Genomic DNA, 18,857 nt, shown 5'->3' with positions numbered 1-18,857 from the left:
GACCCTCGGTCCATCAAAGTCAGTTTTCTCTACTCAGACCGGCAGCAGCTCTCCAGGGTCTTGGACAGAAGTCTTTCACATCACCTTACTTGCCTCGTCTCTTGAACTGGAGATTCCGGGAATTGAACCTGGGACCTTCTGCATGCCAAGCAGAGGCTCTACCACTGAGCCACAGCCCCTCCCAAAGTAGTAGATAAGGCTAAGGGAACTGGGATTTTTCTTGCCCTGGGCCCTCCTTTCCAGTTCCCCTGCAGAAGGGATATATTTGATAGTATGCAAGGTGAAATCTGTCACTCTTCTTTATAAACTACAGCCGTCTGTCCTCCATTGCCTGCTTTTTTTGCATGAGTTTTGAGAGGATCGTTGCTCCGATTCAACAGCGAGAGCCCTCCAGGACACATTTTCAGTTCAAAGAAGAAGGGTTGGTTTTTATATGCCGACTTTCTCTACCACTTAAGGAATAATCAAACGGGATTACAACCACCTTCCATTCCCCTCACCACAACAGACACCCTGTGAGGTAGGTGAGGCTGAGAGAGTGTGACTAGCCCAAGGTTATCCAGCTGGCTTCATGAGGAGGAGTGGGGAAACCAACCCGGTTTCACCAGATTAGCCTCCGCCGCTCATGGGGAGGAGTGGGGAATCAAACCCGGTTCTCCAGATCAGAGTCCACCGCTCCTAAACACAGCTCTTAACCACTACACCACGTTGGCTCCTTCTGAATCTGTCCCCCTTCTTGTCTCTACTTCTCCTTGCCTTCTTCTAATGTTTTTGTCTTTCCCCACAGTCTCATCGTCCACCACACCCCAAGAGCAAACTGCTAGGTTGTTCCTTTGAACCCCTCCAAGCCAAGACTCAATATCGTAGCTCCGGTCAGGGACTCACCCTGGCATCCGCATTCTGCGTGGCTTCCCTGATCTTGGCCACCCAGTCGTTGAGCTCCTCCTGGGTGTCGGCGGCAATGTCCAATGACTGGGTCATCTGCTGGGAATGGATGGTGAAGACAAATGGTTTGCAGCTCCTCCCGTCTTTGGAGATAACTACAAGGACACCAGAGGGGGTGGCTTTACTGGAAATGGCCCCAAACGCAGGACTTCTCCGTTGAGCAGGTCCGAGAACCAGCCTGTCCTGCTCTTCAAGCTGGGGGGTTGGGGGGGGAGGGAACACTTGGCTTGGGGCAAAACTTATGTTTTGGAAACTTGGCAGGTCTTAGAGGATCCTTATCTGGGAAAACAATAATCCTTAGCTTTTTAACCTAGCAATTCTTATAGGTATGAAGTCAGGTGGTCTTTGCCCCCTTTAAGGACAAAGTTAGGGAACTTTCAAAGGTAGAGACTTCCTAAAGGCAGCCATGTTGACAGATATCCTCATCCACCTGATTAGCCTGATAGGTGGAGCAGGATTCGGGCAGGTGATGCAACACTTATTTTATTTATTATTTACTTCATTTATATCCCACTTTTCTCCCCAATGTAGAAGAAGAGGAATAGTTGGTTTTTATACCCCAATTTTCTCTACCTTTTAGAATCGTAGAATCATAGAATCGTAGAGTTAGAAGGGACCACCAGGGTCATCTAGTCCAACCCCCTGCACAATGCAGCAAATTAACAACTACCTCCCCCCACATCCCCAGTGACCCCTAAGGATTTTAAGGAAGAATCAAACCAGTTTACAATCTCCTTCCCTTCCTCTCCCCACAACAGACACCCTGTGAGGCAGGTGGGGCTGAGTTTAGAGAGAACCGTAAGTAGCCCAAGGTCACCCAGCTGACTTCATGTGGAAGTTTACCAGATTAGAGTCTGCTGCTCATGTTGAGGAGTGCGGAATTGAACCCGGTTTTCCAGATTAGAGTCCACTGCTCTTAACCACTATACCCCAAGTGGCTAATATCATTCTCCTCTCCTCCATTTTATCCTCACAACAACCCTGTGAGGTAGGTTGTGACTAGTCCAAGGTCACCCAGCAAGCATTCATGGTAGTGGGGGGATTCAAAACTCGGTCTTCCCAGATCCTAGTCTGACCCTCTAACCCACTACGCTACGTGGGCTCCTGCAAGACAATGACCATATACAAAAACTCAGGCTGAATGGGTGGCGGCTTCCTGTTGGGATCCTTTCCTCAGCTGTGTACAGTTTAGCAAGACAACAGCTGCCACATGATGGCAGTCTTCCATGATCTATTCCCCTCCCTCAAATCCACATAGTTGATAGCTGTTATTTTGAAGTGGCCAGGCAAGAGGGCAGCCATGGGCTGTCTCCTGGTAGTCATGGTGCAACAGATCTGTCCCCCAGTGCTCCTGAGTCTGTGCTCTTGCTTCACATCCTGCAAGATCAGACCAAGGTCCACCCAGCTCAGTATGCCTTGGTAGAATCCCCGCAAGCAGCAGGGGCTAGGTGGTCCTCCAGAAAAGGGTGGCGGTCCCGTAATACACCACAAAATCACCCTGAGAGAAAACTGTTGTTTGGACGAACCCCTCTTCAAGGCCTCGCACTACACACACCTTCCTTTCTCACCTGGCTATCCCAAAACTCTCAGATTGGCACTTCTGTTTCCCAAAGGGTAGTGTTCGTTTGAGTGACAACCAATCCTTGAGGGGCCAACAGGGATTGCGCCACAGAAGTCTACCTATCCGTTTTTATCCTGCCCTTCTTCTAAGGAGGTCAAGATGGCTTAGAGGATGCTCCACCCCTCATGGTATCCTTCCAACAGCCCTGTGAGGTGGGCTAGGCCAGGCACCAGGAAAGGTGTCAGCGGGCGGCCACGGACATCACACTGGAGACCCCCCCTGCTCTAACCACTACACCACGCTGGCTGAGACCAGGAAGTGAAGACTGCTTCGCCTTCTAGTCTTTTCTTAGTTTTCTGCTGTGTGTACAGACGAGGGTTGGGTCCAGGGGTACTCTGCAGACACAGGTTTGGTCCGTTCCTCCTGAAGGTGCATTGGGAACCCCTCCCTCCTCCGCTGGCAGCTCCTGAAGATACTCACCTATATGGCAAGAGGGGACGTCAATGAACCCTTTCAAGAAGTTACCCAGGGGGCTGTTCTCTGCGGACTGAAACAGAGAGAGGGAAAAGGGCACGCTAGAGAGAGAGCAGGGAAAGGGCGGCGGTGGTGGGGTACCTTGATCTAGCCACAGATAGAGGGGCAAACCTCAGGCTCTCTTTCTGCCTCAATCAACAAAAACATGGATCTAAAATTAACGACTCTGCAACGATCAATAGGCATAAAACACAATGAACAAACACGAGCTACAAACCTTAATTGACCAATCAGTTTAATGGACTAAAGTTCTAATTGCAGATTCTAAAAGTGTGCCGGTTAATCAGGAAAGCCGTTAGCGTTGTGGCTCTTAAATAACGATATCATGTTTTCTTGTTGTGGTGAAGCTTAAAACTTGGTCTCTCTCTCTCTCTCTCTCTCTCTCTCTCTCTCTCACACACACACACACACACACACACACACACACACACACACACTGCAGCATGGTACAATCCCACACTATTGGGCATGTATGTGCATGAATGGGACTTTGACAGGACTGAATGCATTGGGATTTTTCCACCTGATCTGACTCTCAAAGGTCAGACCTTGGAAATCTCGTTGGTCTCAAAAGTGCCGGTGGATTCAAATCTGGCTCTTCTACTGCAGACCAGAACAGAGACCCACTAGAAACTTCCCACCTGACTGGCACTCTCCTTCTCCCCTCCCAGCCACAAGCTTGCAATATTCACACCCACAGCCATGGGTATAAATCACAGAATCATAGAACCATCAAGTTGGAAGGGACCACCAGGGTCATCTAGTCCAACCCCCTGCACAATGCAGGAAATTCACAACTACCTCCCTCCCCCACACCCCCAGTGACCCCTACTTCATGCCCAGAAGATGGCCAAGATGCCCCCCCCTCTCATGATCTGCCTAAGGTCATAGAATCAGCATCGCTGACAAATGGCCATCCAGCCTCTGCGTGAAAACCTCCAGGGAAGCTCAGCACCTCCCGAGGAAGCCTGCTCCACCGAGGAACCACTCTAACTGTTGGAAACTCTTTTGATTTAATTTTAACCTGTTGGTTCTGGTCCGACCTTCTGGGGCAACAGAAAACAACTCGGCACCCTCCTCTATATGACAGCCCTTCAATATGCCAACCATGTGTATGGCTCCCTGCCGGGAACCAGAGAGGACAGCAGAGTATTATGGAAAAGACAGAAAGTTGCTTTGAGAGAAACACAAAGTCCCGAACGGAATCCCTCCTGGTTCCCGGAGCAAGCAAACCAGCAAGGCCCAGTCCCGGCTACAGGACACATGAGCAATGCCTTTCTCCACACCTCCCTTCTCTAAAACCAAAGACCTGAATGTCGTATCCATGCATGTCTTTAAAATATTTATCTCCTCCCATGGAGTCCTGGGAATTGTAATCCTGTGGGGCAGAGCACACCTTAGAATCTAGCAACCAATTCTCGGCACCCTGACAAAGGAAAACGATGACAGTTAAACTGGTTTGTACCTAATGTAGGTATCGGTTATAAGAAGGAGGATCTTTTTAAAAATGCAAGGCCTAGTTGGGGGAGGGGAACATCTGTGTGAAAGTTGTTGCTTCGTGGGGAAAGGGGGGGAGGGATTCGAACTCACAGCTTCGTCCTGTTCTGGTGCAGAGGTGTTCATGATCTCTTCCACGTAGTTGGCCGGAAACCAGAGCTGCTTCTTGCCCCCATAGTCTCCTCGCCACCTGCAAAGGGTAATAGGAACAAGGCAAGCAGACTGACTTGGGGGAGCATTTGGGTTTCAACACTGCATGCGAGGGCAGGGGAACAGCTGGGGCGGGGAACAGAAAAGGAGTGGTTAAAAGAGATGCCGCCACATGAGCGCCCTACACGCAGAGACTGAGCAAAAGATGCTTCTTTAGCTGGGGAAGGAGGCAGATTCCTCTCCCTCCCAATGTTGTGTGTGTTGCTGGAGATTCTGAGGCATCCCATTCCATGCTGTGAGCTAGCCATGGTGGGAATGTATGTCCATGTGGAATAAAGGAAGAAGAGTTGGTTTTTATATGCCGACTTTCTCTACCACTTAAGGGAGACTTAAACCAGCTTACAATCACCTTCCCCTCCCCACAACAGGCACCCTGTAAGGTAGGTGGGGCTGAGAGAGCTCTAACAGAGCTGTAACTTGCCCAAGGTCACCCAGCTGGCTTCATGTGGAGGAGTGGGGAAACAAATCCGGTTCACCAGATTAGAGTCTGCCGCTCATGTGGAGGAGTGGGGAATCAAACCCGGTTCTCCAGATCTGAGTCCACTGCTCCAAACCACCGCTCTTAACCACTACACCACGCTGGCTCACCATCCTCCATCCTGCTTGTCGACATTGTGAATGATGGCTTGTTTGCAGAACGAAAGCTCGTCCTCCCGCTGGGCTCTGTAGTCGTACAAGGCCTTCACTGTACACTGAGAAGAAACAGAGACGCCATCACTGGGGGGTGGGGGGCTGTCCTGGAAATAAACCTGTCCAAATGTCTTTGCCCAAGCAAACCGATTTCTGTTGTGCCGATTAAGCACACCAAGGGAGGGAGGATATAGTGATCAGCAACAGATCAGCTAATAACAACAACAACAACAACCGCGGGGGTGGCAATCATCCCCAAAAGTCCTGCCTCTCCTCCAGGGCTCTGTACCAATCCTTGTGATGTTGGCTTCCTGCAAATCTAAGTGACTGTCAGCCAATCAGAGCCCAGGGAACCCCACTGGATGGGTGGGGATGAGCCAGCCCCAGTTTAAAAAAGGGAAGGGAAACCACTTTTTTCTTCAGACAGGGATTTTGGCAGCTTTGGATAAGAGCGTCCGTTTAGCCAGGGTTTTTAGTTAGGGTTTGGGGGTTGGCTTAGGGTAGAAAAAATATTTTAGTGGTACAAATAAGCCCATCATTCCTAACTCTTGTTCACAGGTTCTGTGGAAAGGAGCTGTGTGTGCTGAAAGAGCCGTCTTGAACCCGGGAAGAATCCTGTCAGTTGTGGAATTAGATCCCAGTGAAACCTACTCAGACGAAGTAACCTGTCTGGAGAAAGGGGGATCAAATACCCCCTCAGGGGTTACTCACTTTACTTGAGGCTCATCTACAAAGTAGTTACTCTCCTGGGGGGAAAGTTTGTAACCCTTGGGGGTTAAGTTGAGAGCCACTTTTACTTTAAATATGAAAGCCATCCGCACATAACATTTACCTTATTGAATAATTTTCTGTTAAATAAACCTTACAACAGAAGAAGGAGGAGGACGAGGAGGAGAAGAAGAAGAGTTGGTTTTTACATGCCGACTTTCTCTGCCACTTAAGGGAGAATCAAACTGGCTAACAATCACCTCCTTTCCCCTCCCCACAACAGACACGACAGGGGTGGGAGTGACTTCCTGTAGGTCCTGCCCCCTTACCTTGGCCACTGGCATCTTGTTGGCCTCTACGTAGAAATGGGGGGTCCGCACCTCATAGAGCGCTCCGTAGTCCAACTCCTGCAAGGACAAGGAGAGATGTTATGGCACCACAATTTCCTCTCTCCCCTTTCTCACAGGCGCTGGATAGTCACAGACACCGAGCATGCTCCCTCTCCCGCTAAAACTTCACTTCCGATGCCCCCAGCTCAAGGGTTTTCAGTGTTCCCTTTCACAAATGGAAGTTTTAACGGGAAAGGAATCACGCTATATAGTATGCGCAGAATTTGTTTACAGGATCCACACCAAATGCTGCTTTTTCACTCTGTGTGTGTGTGTGTGTGTTGTGTGTGTGTGTGTAGTGCCGTCAAGTCACTTCTGACTCATGGCAACCCTATGAATCAAAGTCCTCCAAAATGTCCAAACAACAGCCTTGCTCAGGTCTTGCAAATTGAGGGCCATGGCTTCCTTTATAGAGCCAATCCATCTCTTGTTGGGTCTTCCTCTTTTTCTGCTGCCTTCGACTTTTCCTAGCATGACTGTCTTTTCCTGTGACTCGTCTTCTCTTAATGTGACCAAAATACGATATCCTCAGTGTAGTCATTTTAGCTTCTAGGGTCAGTTCAGGCTAGATTTGATCTATAACCCACTGATTTTTTTTTTGGGGGGGGGCAGTCCAAGGTATCCATAACACTCTCCTCCAACATCACATTTCAAAGGAACCTACTTTCTTCCTATCAGCTTTCTTCAATGTCCAGCTTTCACTCTATGAATGCACAAAGCAGCTTACAGGAGATGCAGCAATATAGCCAAAGGCAATTAGAATGCTGAAGAAATATAATCAAGCCCAGAGCTTCAAAGGCAGAAGACAATGGTTTGCCGTAAGAAAACAAGAGACACTCAGACCCTGCAGGAAGAATTCTTCTAGGAAAAATGAGACAAGTCCTTGGGTTCCTGCTAAGATTGGTGGATCCCCCACAGTGGGGCACATTTGGACTTCTAGAGCCTGCCAACTGCTTTTCTGGCACCTGCCAAGTATTTTTAGAAAGTGGGCAGGGCCAGGTGGAGCTTTTGCCCAGCAAGGCTTCTGACTAGCTGTGCAGATTTTTAAAAAATGTTGCTATGGAGCAGCTACTACCCCAGTACAGGGATCTTCACAGTGTGACTGAAGGTAAGCTGCGGCAGCCATTTTGTGGCTGGTTATGCCTCCTGTGGCATAAAACGGTTGGGGACCCCTACGGTAAAGCTTCGTGGAACCCCCTGAGCCCTTTTCCCTCCGAGACGCCCTCACCGCCGTGCCCATCTTCTCCAGGGTCTCCTCGTTGATCGGGTAGCGCAGTTTCATCTTGCGGTACAGGGGGTGCTTCTCGTAGTAGCTAACCAGGTCGAGGAGACTCTCGAATTCAGCCGAGCTGCCCAGCATGAACATGCGCCCTTCCTGCTGAATTCGGCAGTGCTTGATCTTGCCTTCCGCTCTGGAGCCAACGAGGATAGCAAAACAAACACATGCTTACTTTAATGATACTGTTCATATGGCCAATTCAGCCCTGAACCATGTCACACTGAGACCAAAATTGAAAAAAGGGGGGGGGAGAAATATCTAAATAACCCATAAGGAAATTAGTATTTTTAAAATCTTAATTGACTGGGAAAGAAATTTGGACAATGTAGTATTAAAATCCACCCCTGCTAAAAGAACCCTCAGATTATCCAGTTTAGAGACAGATTCCTGAATAAAAGGCTTTATCCATCTGTCTCTAACCTCGTTGAGCAAGTCACAGCTAAACAAGGAATGCTGAGGAGTGTCTGTTTGGCCAGAACCACACTGACATACTCTCTCGCAGTATGGTACCCTATTTAAACGACCCATTAACTCCCCTGATGGGATGGCATTCAGTCCAGCCAACATAAATAATTGTCTGTATTGTGGGATTATCAGAAAATTAAAGTACATTGGGAGGGACGGCAGCAAGTTTAGATCTAGGCATAGAGGTGAGCACACCCTATGTGCTCTTACTGTAGCACTTCTAGAATCCAGTTTTTGCAAGCAGCTCAAGATGGAAGAAAGAGCTGCTGATGACCTGTGCTCTTGTAGGTCGGAAAGAGAGATTCCTAAAGACTGGATACGACATTCCACCAGTTTACTCCTGGGGGTTTGATAGGGATCAGCTTGAAGGGGATGTAAATATCCAAAAACAAACACATTATCTCCCAGTCAGTCAGGATTCGTCATTCCTACTTTTCTGTTGGGACCCCCCCCCCCACTCACCTACCTATGGGGGTTTCTGGCTATGTGGTTTACCCTCCCAGGGGATGCCGGCACTCACCGGAAAGAGATAGCATAGGAGTTGGGCTCGCTGCGTTTGCGCACGAGGAATGCGCCATCCCGGGGCACCCGCATCAGCATGTGCTCGGCCTGCAAGCGGGTCAGGTTGGCGTGGTACCACCTAGTTGGGAGAAAACAGAGGGTTGCATTTGTGGGTTCTTTAGGTAGCTTCCTTACCAGGGGGTCCCTGGGAATCTGGTGAGCAAGGGAAGCCTGCAGCAACGCTCCAGAGGGCCCTGCGAGGCCTAGGAGGCAGCTCCTGTTTTGCTACTTTTCTGGAGCATCCTTCAGTAGGGTTTAGCTTTATGAAGCAGAGACACCCCCAGCCAGCCCAAGCTTCTCTGGAAGCAACATTTGAACAGGAAGCCTTCCAGGACTCTAAATTGCAGGTGTGTGAAGCCTGGGTATTATTTATTTATACCCTACTTTTCTCTACCTTTTAAGGAGTCTCAAAGAGGCTTATAATCTCCTTCCCTTCCTCTCCCCACAACAGACACCTTGTGAGGTAGGTGGGCTGAGAGAGTTCTGAGAGAACTGTGACTGGCCCAAGGTCACCCAACAGGCTTCATGTGGAGGAGTGGGGAAACCAACCCGGTTCTCCAGATTAGAGTCTGCCGCTCATGTTGAGGAGTGGGGAATCAAACCCAGTTCTTCATATTAAGAGTCCACCACTCATGTGGAGGAGTGGGGAATCAAACCCGGTTCTCCAGATTAGAGTCCACTGCTCCTAACCACTACACCCCGCTGTCTTAAAACATTTATTATCTAGCTTGAGGAACTCAAGGCAGCTTACGATGTAAACAGAACAACAATTATACAAAATTATAAAAAACACATTGAAGACCACAATTTAAAAAATCGCAACTAGGACTGCCAATAAATAAATAAACCAAATTAGTCAAATGAAGCCCTAAATAAAACTGTCTTCAACTGCCTCCAACATATAGAAAGCGAGGAAGCCAGGTGCACCCACCTGGGGAGGTTGCTCCATAACTGTGGGGCTACCTCTGAAAAGGCCCTCTCTTGTGTACCCATCAAATGATTTTTGATTGATGGGATGGTCAGGAGGGCCCTCTCCCTGTGACCTTAATTCCCAGGCAGGGACACATGGGAGAAGACGGTCTTTCATACATTTTTATCTAGGGGTGTTAGGAAGGCACTATGCCCAAGCTCAGAGGTTCTCACATGTGCTGGGAATGAGTCTTGATACTGAGAAAAGGTTCAGAGGCTGGTTCAAATTCAGCATGTTTTTGTGAGAAGGCCCTCCCCGATGGAGTCAGATCCACGTTGATCGCGATCCTGTCATCTTAAGCTGGGCAAATTATGACTTGGGGGGCTGCATCCAGCCCATGAGAATTTTTCATATGGCCATCAAGCTAATTAGCATCAGTTGGGGATACGGGTTCCCCATCTCCAGAATAGCGGAATGATGCTCTTGAAAAACGGTTCCAATGGTTGAGGGCCATTAGTGGTGGCAGGGGCCACATTTGGGTCTTCACCTGCTTTTCGGGGCTGTGAGATGGAGTCAAACTCAGAGCCCTCAAAAGCCAGTTCAAGTTTATTTATTTATTTTTCAAATTTGTATCCCGCCCTCCCCAACAAGCTGGCTCAGTGCAGGTAACATCATTAAAACATAACATACAATCCAACAAAACAATAAAAGCAGCAATCCTCAAACCTCATAACAGACCCCCATAGCAAAGATGGCACGCAAATTACTAAACTGCGGGCACCAAACAAATGGGACCCCTTCCACTCATGTTGGAAGAGCGCGGTCAGTAATGATGGTTGAAAAATCTGCTCACAACCCCCTGCCCTAAACCCTGAATGGGAACTTCCATTCAGCAGCAGCAGGAGGAAGAAGAAAAAGAAGAGTTGGTTTTTATATGCCGACTTTCTCTACCACTTAAGGAAGAATCAAACCGCCTTATAATCACCTTCCCTTCCCCTCCCCACAACAGACACCCTGTGAGGTAGGTGGGGCTGAGAGAGCTCTAAGAGAGCTGTGACTAGCCCAAGGTCATCCACCTGGCTTTGTGTGTAGGAGTGGGGAAACAAATCCAGTTCACAAGATTAGCCTCCGCCGCTCATGTGGAGGGGTGGGGAATCAAACCCGATTCTCCAGATTAGAATCCACTCTCCAAACCACTGCTCCAAACCACTGCTCTTAACCACTACACCACGCTGGCTCTCCTTGTTCAGGGGATTTGTGCCATAAAAGTGCATCTGCCCACTTCTACTGGCTAAACCTCCATCGCCTTCCACGCCAAGTAGTGGTGGCCAGGTGGTCTGTGGGGAAGCAAAGTGGAATGGGGTGGAGGGAAGGGGGGGCAAGGCTTAGAGCACTCACTCCTTGCTCTCATGGGCGTTCGGCTGCGGCACGGGGTCTGTTAGCCGCATCTCGAACTCGTTGCAGCGTAGTGGCACCTCGCGGTAGTGGCAGATGAGGCCATAGAGGCTGTCGAAGACCAAGTTGTCCGTCAGGTAGAACTTGGTGGCCCCGGCTTCCTGCCGGGAATGGATGCGGCAGTGCTGGACGCGGCCAGAGCGCCTGTGGAGGGAAGGCAGAGAAGAAATGGGAAAAGTATTACCCCGGGAGTTGCCTCTTGGATCAGCGCCTGAGCACACAGCTGCTATCATACAGCCCTTGTACAAATCGGTGAGACCACACTTGGAACAATGTGTACAGTTCTGGTCAAAGGATATTGCAGAGCTTGAGAAGGGGCAGAAAAGAGCAACCAAAAGGATCAGGGGACTAGAGCAACTGTCCTATGGGGAGCAGTTAAAACATGTAGGGCTGTTTGGCTTGGAAAGAAGGCAGTTAAAGAAAGACATGATAGAGGTCTATAAAATTATGCTTGGTATGGAGTGAACAGGGAGAAGCTTTTCTCCCTCTCTCATAATACTAGAACGCGGGGTCATCTGCTGAAGCTGGAGGGTGAGATATTCAAAACTGATAAAAGGAAGTATTTTTTCACACAATGCATAGTTAAATTGTGGAACTCCCTGTCCCAGGATATGGTGATGGCTGCCAACCTGGAAGGCATTAAGAGGGGAGTGGACATGTTCATGGAGGATAGGGATATTCATGGCTACTAGTCAAAATGAATACTAGTCACGATGCATACCTATTCTCTGCAGGATCAGAGGAGCATGCCCATTATATCAGGTGCTGTGGAATACAGGCAGGACAATGCTGCTGCAGTTGTCTTCTTTGTGGGCTTCCTAGAGGCACCTCGTTGGCCACTGTATGAACAGACTGCTGGACTTGATGGGCCTGGGTCTGATCCAGCATGGGTTTTTCTTATGGTTTGTTATGCTGATCCTCCAGAAGGGCTATGCATCCTTTTTCTTTTATTTCTTAACTTGGCCTCTACCAAAGTTTGGAATAACAGATGGGAACGTGGCCTACCAGAAGGAGAGGGTGTAGTCGCCCACAAAGGTCTCGCTCTCCCGCACCAGGAAAGTGCCATCTTTGCCCCCTGTCTCCGTACAGTACTCGTGAAGAAGCTTCTCGGCGATCTGGCGCCCATCTCGGCCTCCGCCCAGTTTGCCGTGGAACCATTTCTCAGTGAAGTGCAGCTCGTTGTTGTTAAACTCCTAGGAAGGCAGAGAGACAGTGGTGCAGTGGTTAGCATGTCAGACTAGGATCTGGGAAACTCAGGCTCAAATCCCCATTCCACCATGGATGCTTGTTGGGTGACCTTGGGCCAGTCGCACACTCTCAGCCTAAACTACCCCACAGGGTTGTTGTGAGGATAAAATGGAGGGGAGGAGGATAATTTAAGTTGCTTTAAGTCCCCATTGAGGAGAAAGGCAGGCTATCAATTAAGTAAACAAGTCAATAAAAACCCCAAGATCAACCCTAAAACCAAACAACACCAAAATTTAAGAACAGAGGCAAAGGTAAAGACCACAACCAATAAGGCACTGTAACAAACAGGAATAGAGGAGTTATCTTCAGATCAAAACCTTGCTGAAATAAAAGACTCAGAGCCTGGTGTCTGCAGATACGGGACAAGGCAATGGCAGCGAGCAAGCGAAGTCGTGACTTTCACGACCACCTTACTTTGTTTGGAGCAGGGGAACACCACAAACCAGGCCCTGCAATGAAGAACTCCGCGTCCCAGCAATTTGCTTGGGACTGTCAAGAGAGGACTACGCAAATACTAAGACCGGAGATTCACTGGCTGAGAAAATAATTGGCCTTGCCTTGAGCTTTCTCAACCTGCTCCAAAACCAAATTTAGCATGTAACACCACCACACAAAACCAGCTCAAGACAGGCTGGGGGCCACAAGGCATGACTTTTCCGAGCCCTTTCCTCACAGCCTCAATGCCTCCGCTGCAGGTGGGACATGCTAACTTGCCCCCCTCATGTTCTGCAATTCAAGAGACTGCTTCAATTATCCACATTTTATGACTCAGGATTCAAAGCTGTGCTTGATCTTCCCCATCTCTCAGGTCCCATGAAATTTCAGCATAGGGTCCTCTTAGGGAAAGAGGTCTTTTCCTTGCTCACACCTCCTCTCTGATGGAAACACACCTCTTTCTGTTCCGGTTCCTCCTCATCTTCGTTGGTCTGGTAGCGGGAGGTCTCCTCTGAGTAATAGATCTTGTTGCTCGTCAGAACAAAGTAGTGCGGGCTCCAGGTCTGCCGGAGAGAAAGAAGCATCAAAAATGTGGCGAGTGGAACAACCGTGACTCTTTTTGGCACGGAAGACAGTGGGTGTAGGCTGGAGATTGGGACAATCTGAAGAGAAACCAGAGTATAGATTGGGACTGCTTCTCCGAAGCACGCCCCTTTTAAATCCTCACAGCAAAAATCCTTAGATGAGAAATTGTCGTTGTTGGGCTTCTCGCAGAATATGTTATTAGATCTTGGGAAAACTGAAGCGTTCACCAAAATTAAAAAAGCGCATTAAAGAGCTTGATTATAACAGCACTACTTTTCGTGCTCGCCGCGTCTGTTCATCTCAGTTCTTTGGAATACTACCACCACGCGGTCTGCCTGCTTATACTTATTATTTGACAACTCCTCGTCTCTCTAGAGCCTTCTGTTTAGCTAAACTGAATGCTGACCCCTCTATGGTTATGCAGGGCAGAATTTTGAATATACCATACCCAGACAGGACCTGTCCTTGCTCTTCTGGCTCTGTTGATTCATCAGCTCCTGCCCTCTTGGAATCCCGCTTTTATGAGAAACTTCGATCACATTATATCTCTCCCCTTTTAACATATAAATCTAATGCCTCTGTGTCTGACATAATGCCTTTTTTATTAAGCGACAGGGATCCCAAGGCTACATTGTCAGTGGCAAGATCTATTTCAGTCCTTATATCCCTCAAATATTAGATTTACGCTGCTCAAGATCAAGGAGCTTCTAAGGGATAAAGGAAAGGAGACTGGGACAACGCACATCTTGACAGACTGAGCACAAAATCCCAGAATCCCACCACAAAGCATCTTCTCAAGTGGCTAGTCCCTAACCACCACTAGCAGGTGGGCAAGGGGTCACAGCTTCCCACAAACTGTTCTTTCGTTCCCCCTCGCAGTCTTCTGAGGCTACTGTGTGCTGACTGAATCTTAGCACGTGGGGCTTTACAGGACCAGGCATCCACAGATGATCCTGACTGTGCTCTCTGAGGGGCCACCAGTCCACCATGTGCTTGGAGTCCAAGTTCTCATCGTGGTCCCAAGATTCTGTGGTCGCACCCATATGCGTGGCAAGTAGCCACATTCCCCTGGGGCCCTGGCCAGAAGGGAAGCAACTGCCCTGTGTGATGGAAATTGTGTAGGGTACATAAGAACATCAAAAGAGCCCTGCTGGATCAGACCAGTGGTCCATCTAGTCCAGCATCCTGTCTCACCCAGTGGCCAACCAATTCCTCTGGAGGGCCAACAGCTGAGGCCTTCCCCTGATGTAGCCTCCTGACACAGGTTTTCAGAGGCTAGTAGGCACAGATGGACCTCTCCTCCACCAATCTGTCTACTCCCCTTTTAAAGTTGTGTGTGCCTATGGCTATCACTGCATCCTCTGGCAGTGAATTCCGCATTTTAATCACTGTGTAAAGAAGTATTTCCTTTTGTCCGTCCTGCATCTACTGCCCACTGGCTTCGTTGGATGCCCTCGAGTCCTAGTATTTTGGGAGAGGGAGAAAATGTTGTCTCTGTCCACTCTATCCTGCACACAATTTTATAAGCCTCTATTATGGTAGCGTTCAAATCAGAAGGGAAAATGAATACTTTTATAACTGTATTTTTTCTGTAAGCCACCCTGAGAACCAATGAGATTAACAACAATAAGCGGGCTCCTTCTCTTGCTCCGCTTCAGTCTGTTTCCCCCTTGACTAGGTAAACAGCTGCAGCAGACAACTGGCAGTGTCAATACCACCCCCCCAAACCAAACAGAGGCTGGCAAACTACAGCCTGGGGGCCCATATCTGGCCCATGGGAGCCGGTCATCCAGGCTTGGACCATTTGTCACAAGCATCAGCCCCAAAGACTGCAGCCTCAGCCAGTGAGCTAAATGCTCCGGAAAAACCATTAAGCGGCTTGAAGCCCAGATGGTCACTCAGAGCGGCAGAGGAGAACAGAGGGTCACCCATTGATCTCTCCCTGATTTTGAGGGCTCCAAGTTGGGCACTGGTTCTTCCTTGGTTCTTGTAGGTTATCCGGGCTGTGAGACCTGGTGAAACGTCAGGAAAGAAAATACCAAGACCGCGGTCTCACAGCCCGGATAACCTACAATGAACTCTGACCGTGAAAGCCTTCGACTGGTTCTTCCTGTTTGCGGGACCAGCAGTGCCATCCCTGGAAATAGGAAGAGCCAGGTCCCGACTTGGAGGCCTCAAATGAATGCAGAGCTTCTAATGTGGCATTCAGACAAAAAAACAAGCCGGTGCTTTCCCTAAAAAAAAAGACCCCTGCCCCCAGCCTCAGTCTTTAAGGACCGAGCAAGACCCTCACGTGGTCAATCGGATCCTCCAGGTAAAGGATGCCATTCTTGATGGAGTTGCTGATGTCGTTCTCGGAATAACTGGCCATGGAGACCTCTTCGTACAGGTTCCCTTCCACCAGCTTCTTGTGCTGTGAGCAAAAGGGGAAAACATTAGGGAGGGAAGGGGCAGAGTCCTTCCTTGTCCTATTATTGAAAAGGGCATCTGGCATTTTCAATCACATCTTCTAAAAACAGGGCTGTCTACGCTCATACAGACAAGACACACAAAGAAGGCCTTTGGTCCATGGGGAAGCAGGAGGGCAGCTGAGCTGATGGGGCGTATGCAGGAAACAGGCACACGAAGCTGCCTTGTACTGAATCAGACCCTTGGTCCTTCAAAGTCAGGCTTGTCTACTCAGACCGGCAGCGGCTCTCCAGGGTCTCAGGTAGAAAAGGGTCTTTCACATCATCTACCTGCCTAGTCACTTTAACTGGAGATGCCGGGGATTAAACCTGGGGCCTTCTGCATGCCAAGCAGATGCTCTTCCACTGAGCCACAGCCCCTCCCCAGGGGAACCAAAGGAATCAAAGCCATAGATCAACAATGATTTGGTGCGTGTAAAGAGTCACAGCTGACTTAGGGCAACCCTGGAAGGGTTTTCAAGGCAAGAGAGGAGCAGAGGTGGTTTGCCATTGCCTGCCTCTCTGTAGCAACCCTGGACTTCCTCAGCAGTCTCCCTTCCAAGAACTATCCAGGGCTGACCATGCTTAGCTTCCGAGATCTCACGAGATTTGGCTAGCCTGGGCCATCCAGGTCAGGAGAGAAATGACATTTCTAGTTACCGGCCAAGAGATGCTGTAAATACTGGTCAAAGGGAGAGACCTGAGCGGTGGAATGTCCTCAACCCAAAGGCTCAAGGATCAGTTGATGGGTGGGTGTGGAAAGGTAGGGAGTATCCCACTGGCCGTTATAGGTCACTGAGTAGAGTTGAGTAGAAGTAGTAGAAGTAGAAGAAGAAGAGGAGGAAGAGGAAGAGGAAGAAGAGTTGGTTTTTATATGCCGACTTTCTCTACCACTTAAGGAAGAATCAAACCGGCTTACAATCACCTTCCCTTCCCCTCCCCACAACAGACACCCTGTGAGGTAGGTGGGGCTGAGAGAGCTCTAAGAGAGCTGTGACTAGCCCAAGGTCACCCAGCAGGCTTCATGCATAGGAGTGGGGAAACCAACCCAGTTCACCAGATTAGCCTCCGCCGCTCATGTGGAGGAGTGGGGAATCAAACCCGGTTCTCCAGATCAGATTCCACTGCTCCAAACCACTGCTCTTAACCACCACACCATGCTGGAGAGCCAGCATGGTGTAGTGGTGTACGGAACATCTCACTGGCCGTTGTAAGACACAAAGTGGAGATGAGTGGTAGTCCCAAGACCTGCTCCGGCCTTTCCCTCTGTGGGACTAACCTAAACCCTCTGATCTGCTGGCTGTGTGCTCCTGGATGGCAGCCGGTCTCTTGACAGCCTCTTACCTGCACAAGCTCAACCATGGGCCCCAGCTATGCATCTTTCCATACTGTGGATCTTGGCCAGGGGGACCCACTGTGGGTGCACAGGCAGGAGAGTTGCGGTCCATACATGGGAAGCCCAGATTCAAGTCTATGCTCCGCTACGGACTTTACCAAATGCCCGTAGCCGAGTTGCAGTGAGCCGTTCTGAGATTTCCGGAAGAAGGGAGAGACGCAACTGTCCCCACTAAATAATCAACGTCGCATGTGATGCCAAAGGAGTGGCCAGAAAGCCGGTGATGCAAGCAACAGGTACTTCCAGGTGGGCCAGTGTGTTGGTCTGCAGTAGAGCAGGATTCAAACCCAGTACCACTTGAGAGACTAACAAGATTTCCAGGATATAAGCTTTCAAGAGTCAAAGCTCCCTTCTTTGACAAAGGGAGCTTTGACTCTCGAAAGCTTATACCCAGGAAATCTTTTGGTCTTCAAGACACTACAGGACTTGAATCTTGTGAGCAACAGAGAGTCACATGGTGACCATCACATGGCTCGGAACGTCATTTAATTTGTCGTGCTGATTGGGGAACACTGGTGGGCGGGTAGGCGAAAGAGGGCAGAAGGCTTTGTGACCTTGGAGGGGCTGTGGCTCAGTGGTAGAGCATCTGCTTGGCATGCAGAAGGTCCCAGGTTCAATCCCCAGCATCTCCAGTTAAAGGGACCAGGCAAGTAGGTGCTGTGAAAGACCTCTGCCTGAGACCCTGGAGAGCCACTGACAGTCTGAGTAAACAATACTGACTTTGATGGACCCAGGGTCTGATTCAGTATGAGGCAGCTTCATGGGTTCATGAGTGTAAGGAGGGAGGCGGAGGGTCCAGCCACCTTGATGAGGATTTTCTTCCTGAGCTGGGCAGGCGAGGGCAGTTGGTCGGCGTTGACATCCACCGGCTTGGTCAGCAGCATGTCCCCGAAGACCTTCTTGAAGTGGGACGCCATGTTCCTCTGCTGGACAATGCTGCAGTGGTCCTCGATGGAGAGAATGATGGGAAACCTGAGGGAGAGGAACGCAGAGGGTGGAACTCAGACGCGCCCTTTATCAGCCCCTTCCCTGTGCCTTGATGGGCCTGTCTAAATGGTGGAGGTTTTTAAAAGGGGCAAACGTAGAAGACGACGAAGAAGAAGAGTTGGTTTTTATATGCCAACTTTCTTTACCACTTAAGGGAGAATCAAACCGGTTTACTATCATCTTCCCTTCCCCTCCCCTCCCCACAACAGACACCCTGTGAGGTAGGTAGGGCTACAGAGCTCCAAGAGCTGTGACTAGCCCAAGGTCACCCAGCTGGCTTTGTGTGGAGGAGTGGGTAAACCAGTCCAGTTCATCAGATGAGCCTCCACCGCTCATGTGGAGGGGGTGGGGAATCAAACCCGGTTCTCCAGATCAGAGCCCACCGCTCCAAACCACCACTCTTAACCACTACACCGCTCTTAACGTACAGGCGCCCACTACAGGAAAACCCTGCCGTCTATACACACCACCAACTCCCATCACCAGCTGCGCTGACTGATTGCCAATGTCCATCTCCTAGGCCTGGTGTGGGGTGGGGCCAAGGTTCACCGGAGTGCCCAGGCCTTGCTGGAGCCTATAACCCCCCCACACACCTGCCCGGCATTTTCTTTTCTT

General features: G+C 49.6%; 1 protein-coding gene across 1 annotated transcript in view; it reads right to left on the bottom strand.

Moving 5' to 3' along the window:
- The window catches only part of LOC130481838 (1-phosphatidylinositol 4,5-bisphosphate phosphodiesterase gamma-1-like), a 77,712-nt gene that overhangs the window by 11,582 nt on the left and 47,273 nt on the right, over nt 1–18,857 (bottom strand). The window contains exons 13-24 of the mRNA XM_056854621.1: nt 18,059–18,227; nt 15,706–15,825; nt 13,283–13,390; nt 12,150–12,337; nt 11,088–11,288; nt 8,739–8,858; nt 7,703–7,886; nt 6,415–6,492; nt 5,336–5,439; nt 4,631–4,727; nt 2,987–3,053; nt 886–1,040 (exon numbers count right to left, since the gene is read on the bottom strand). Coding sequence (XP_056710599.1) covers nt 886–1,040; nt 2,987–3,053; nt 4,631–4,727; nt 5,336–5,439; nt 6,415–6,492; nt 7,703–7,886; nt 8,739–8,858; nt 11,088–11,288; nt 12,150–12,337; nt 13,283–13,390; nt 15,706–15,825; nt 18,059–18,227 — 1,591 coding nt within the window. The remainder of the gene's footprint in view (nt 1–885; nt 1,041–2,986; nt 3,054–4,630; nt 4,728–5,335; nt 5,440–6,414; nt 6,493–7,702; nt 7,887–8,738; nt 8,859–11,087; nt 11,289–12,149; nt 12,338–13,282; nt 13,391–15,705; nt 15,826–18,058; nt 18,228–18,857) is intronic.

This window comes from Euleptes europaea, chromosome 8, assembly GCF_029931775.1.
Source record: "Euleptes europaea isolate rEulEur1 chromosome 8, rEulEur1.hap1, whole genome shotgun sequence".
Lineage (NCBI taxonomy): Eukaryota > Metazoa > Chordata > Lepidosauria > Squamata > Sphaerodactylidae > Euleptes > Euleptes europaea.
Note: the sequence above shows the minus strand (reverse complement) of the source record. Positions and strands in the feature narration are given on the sequence as shown.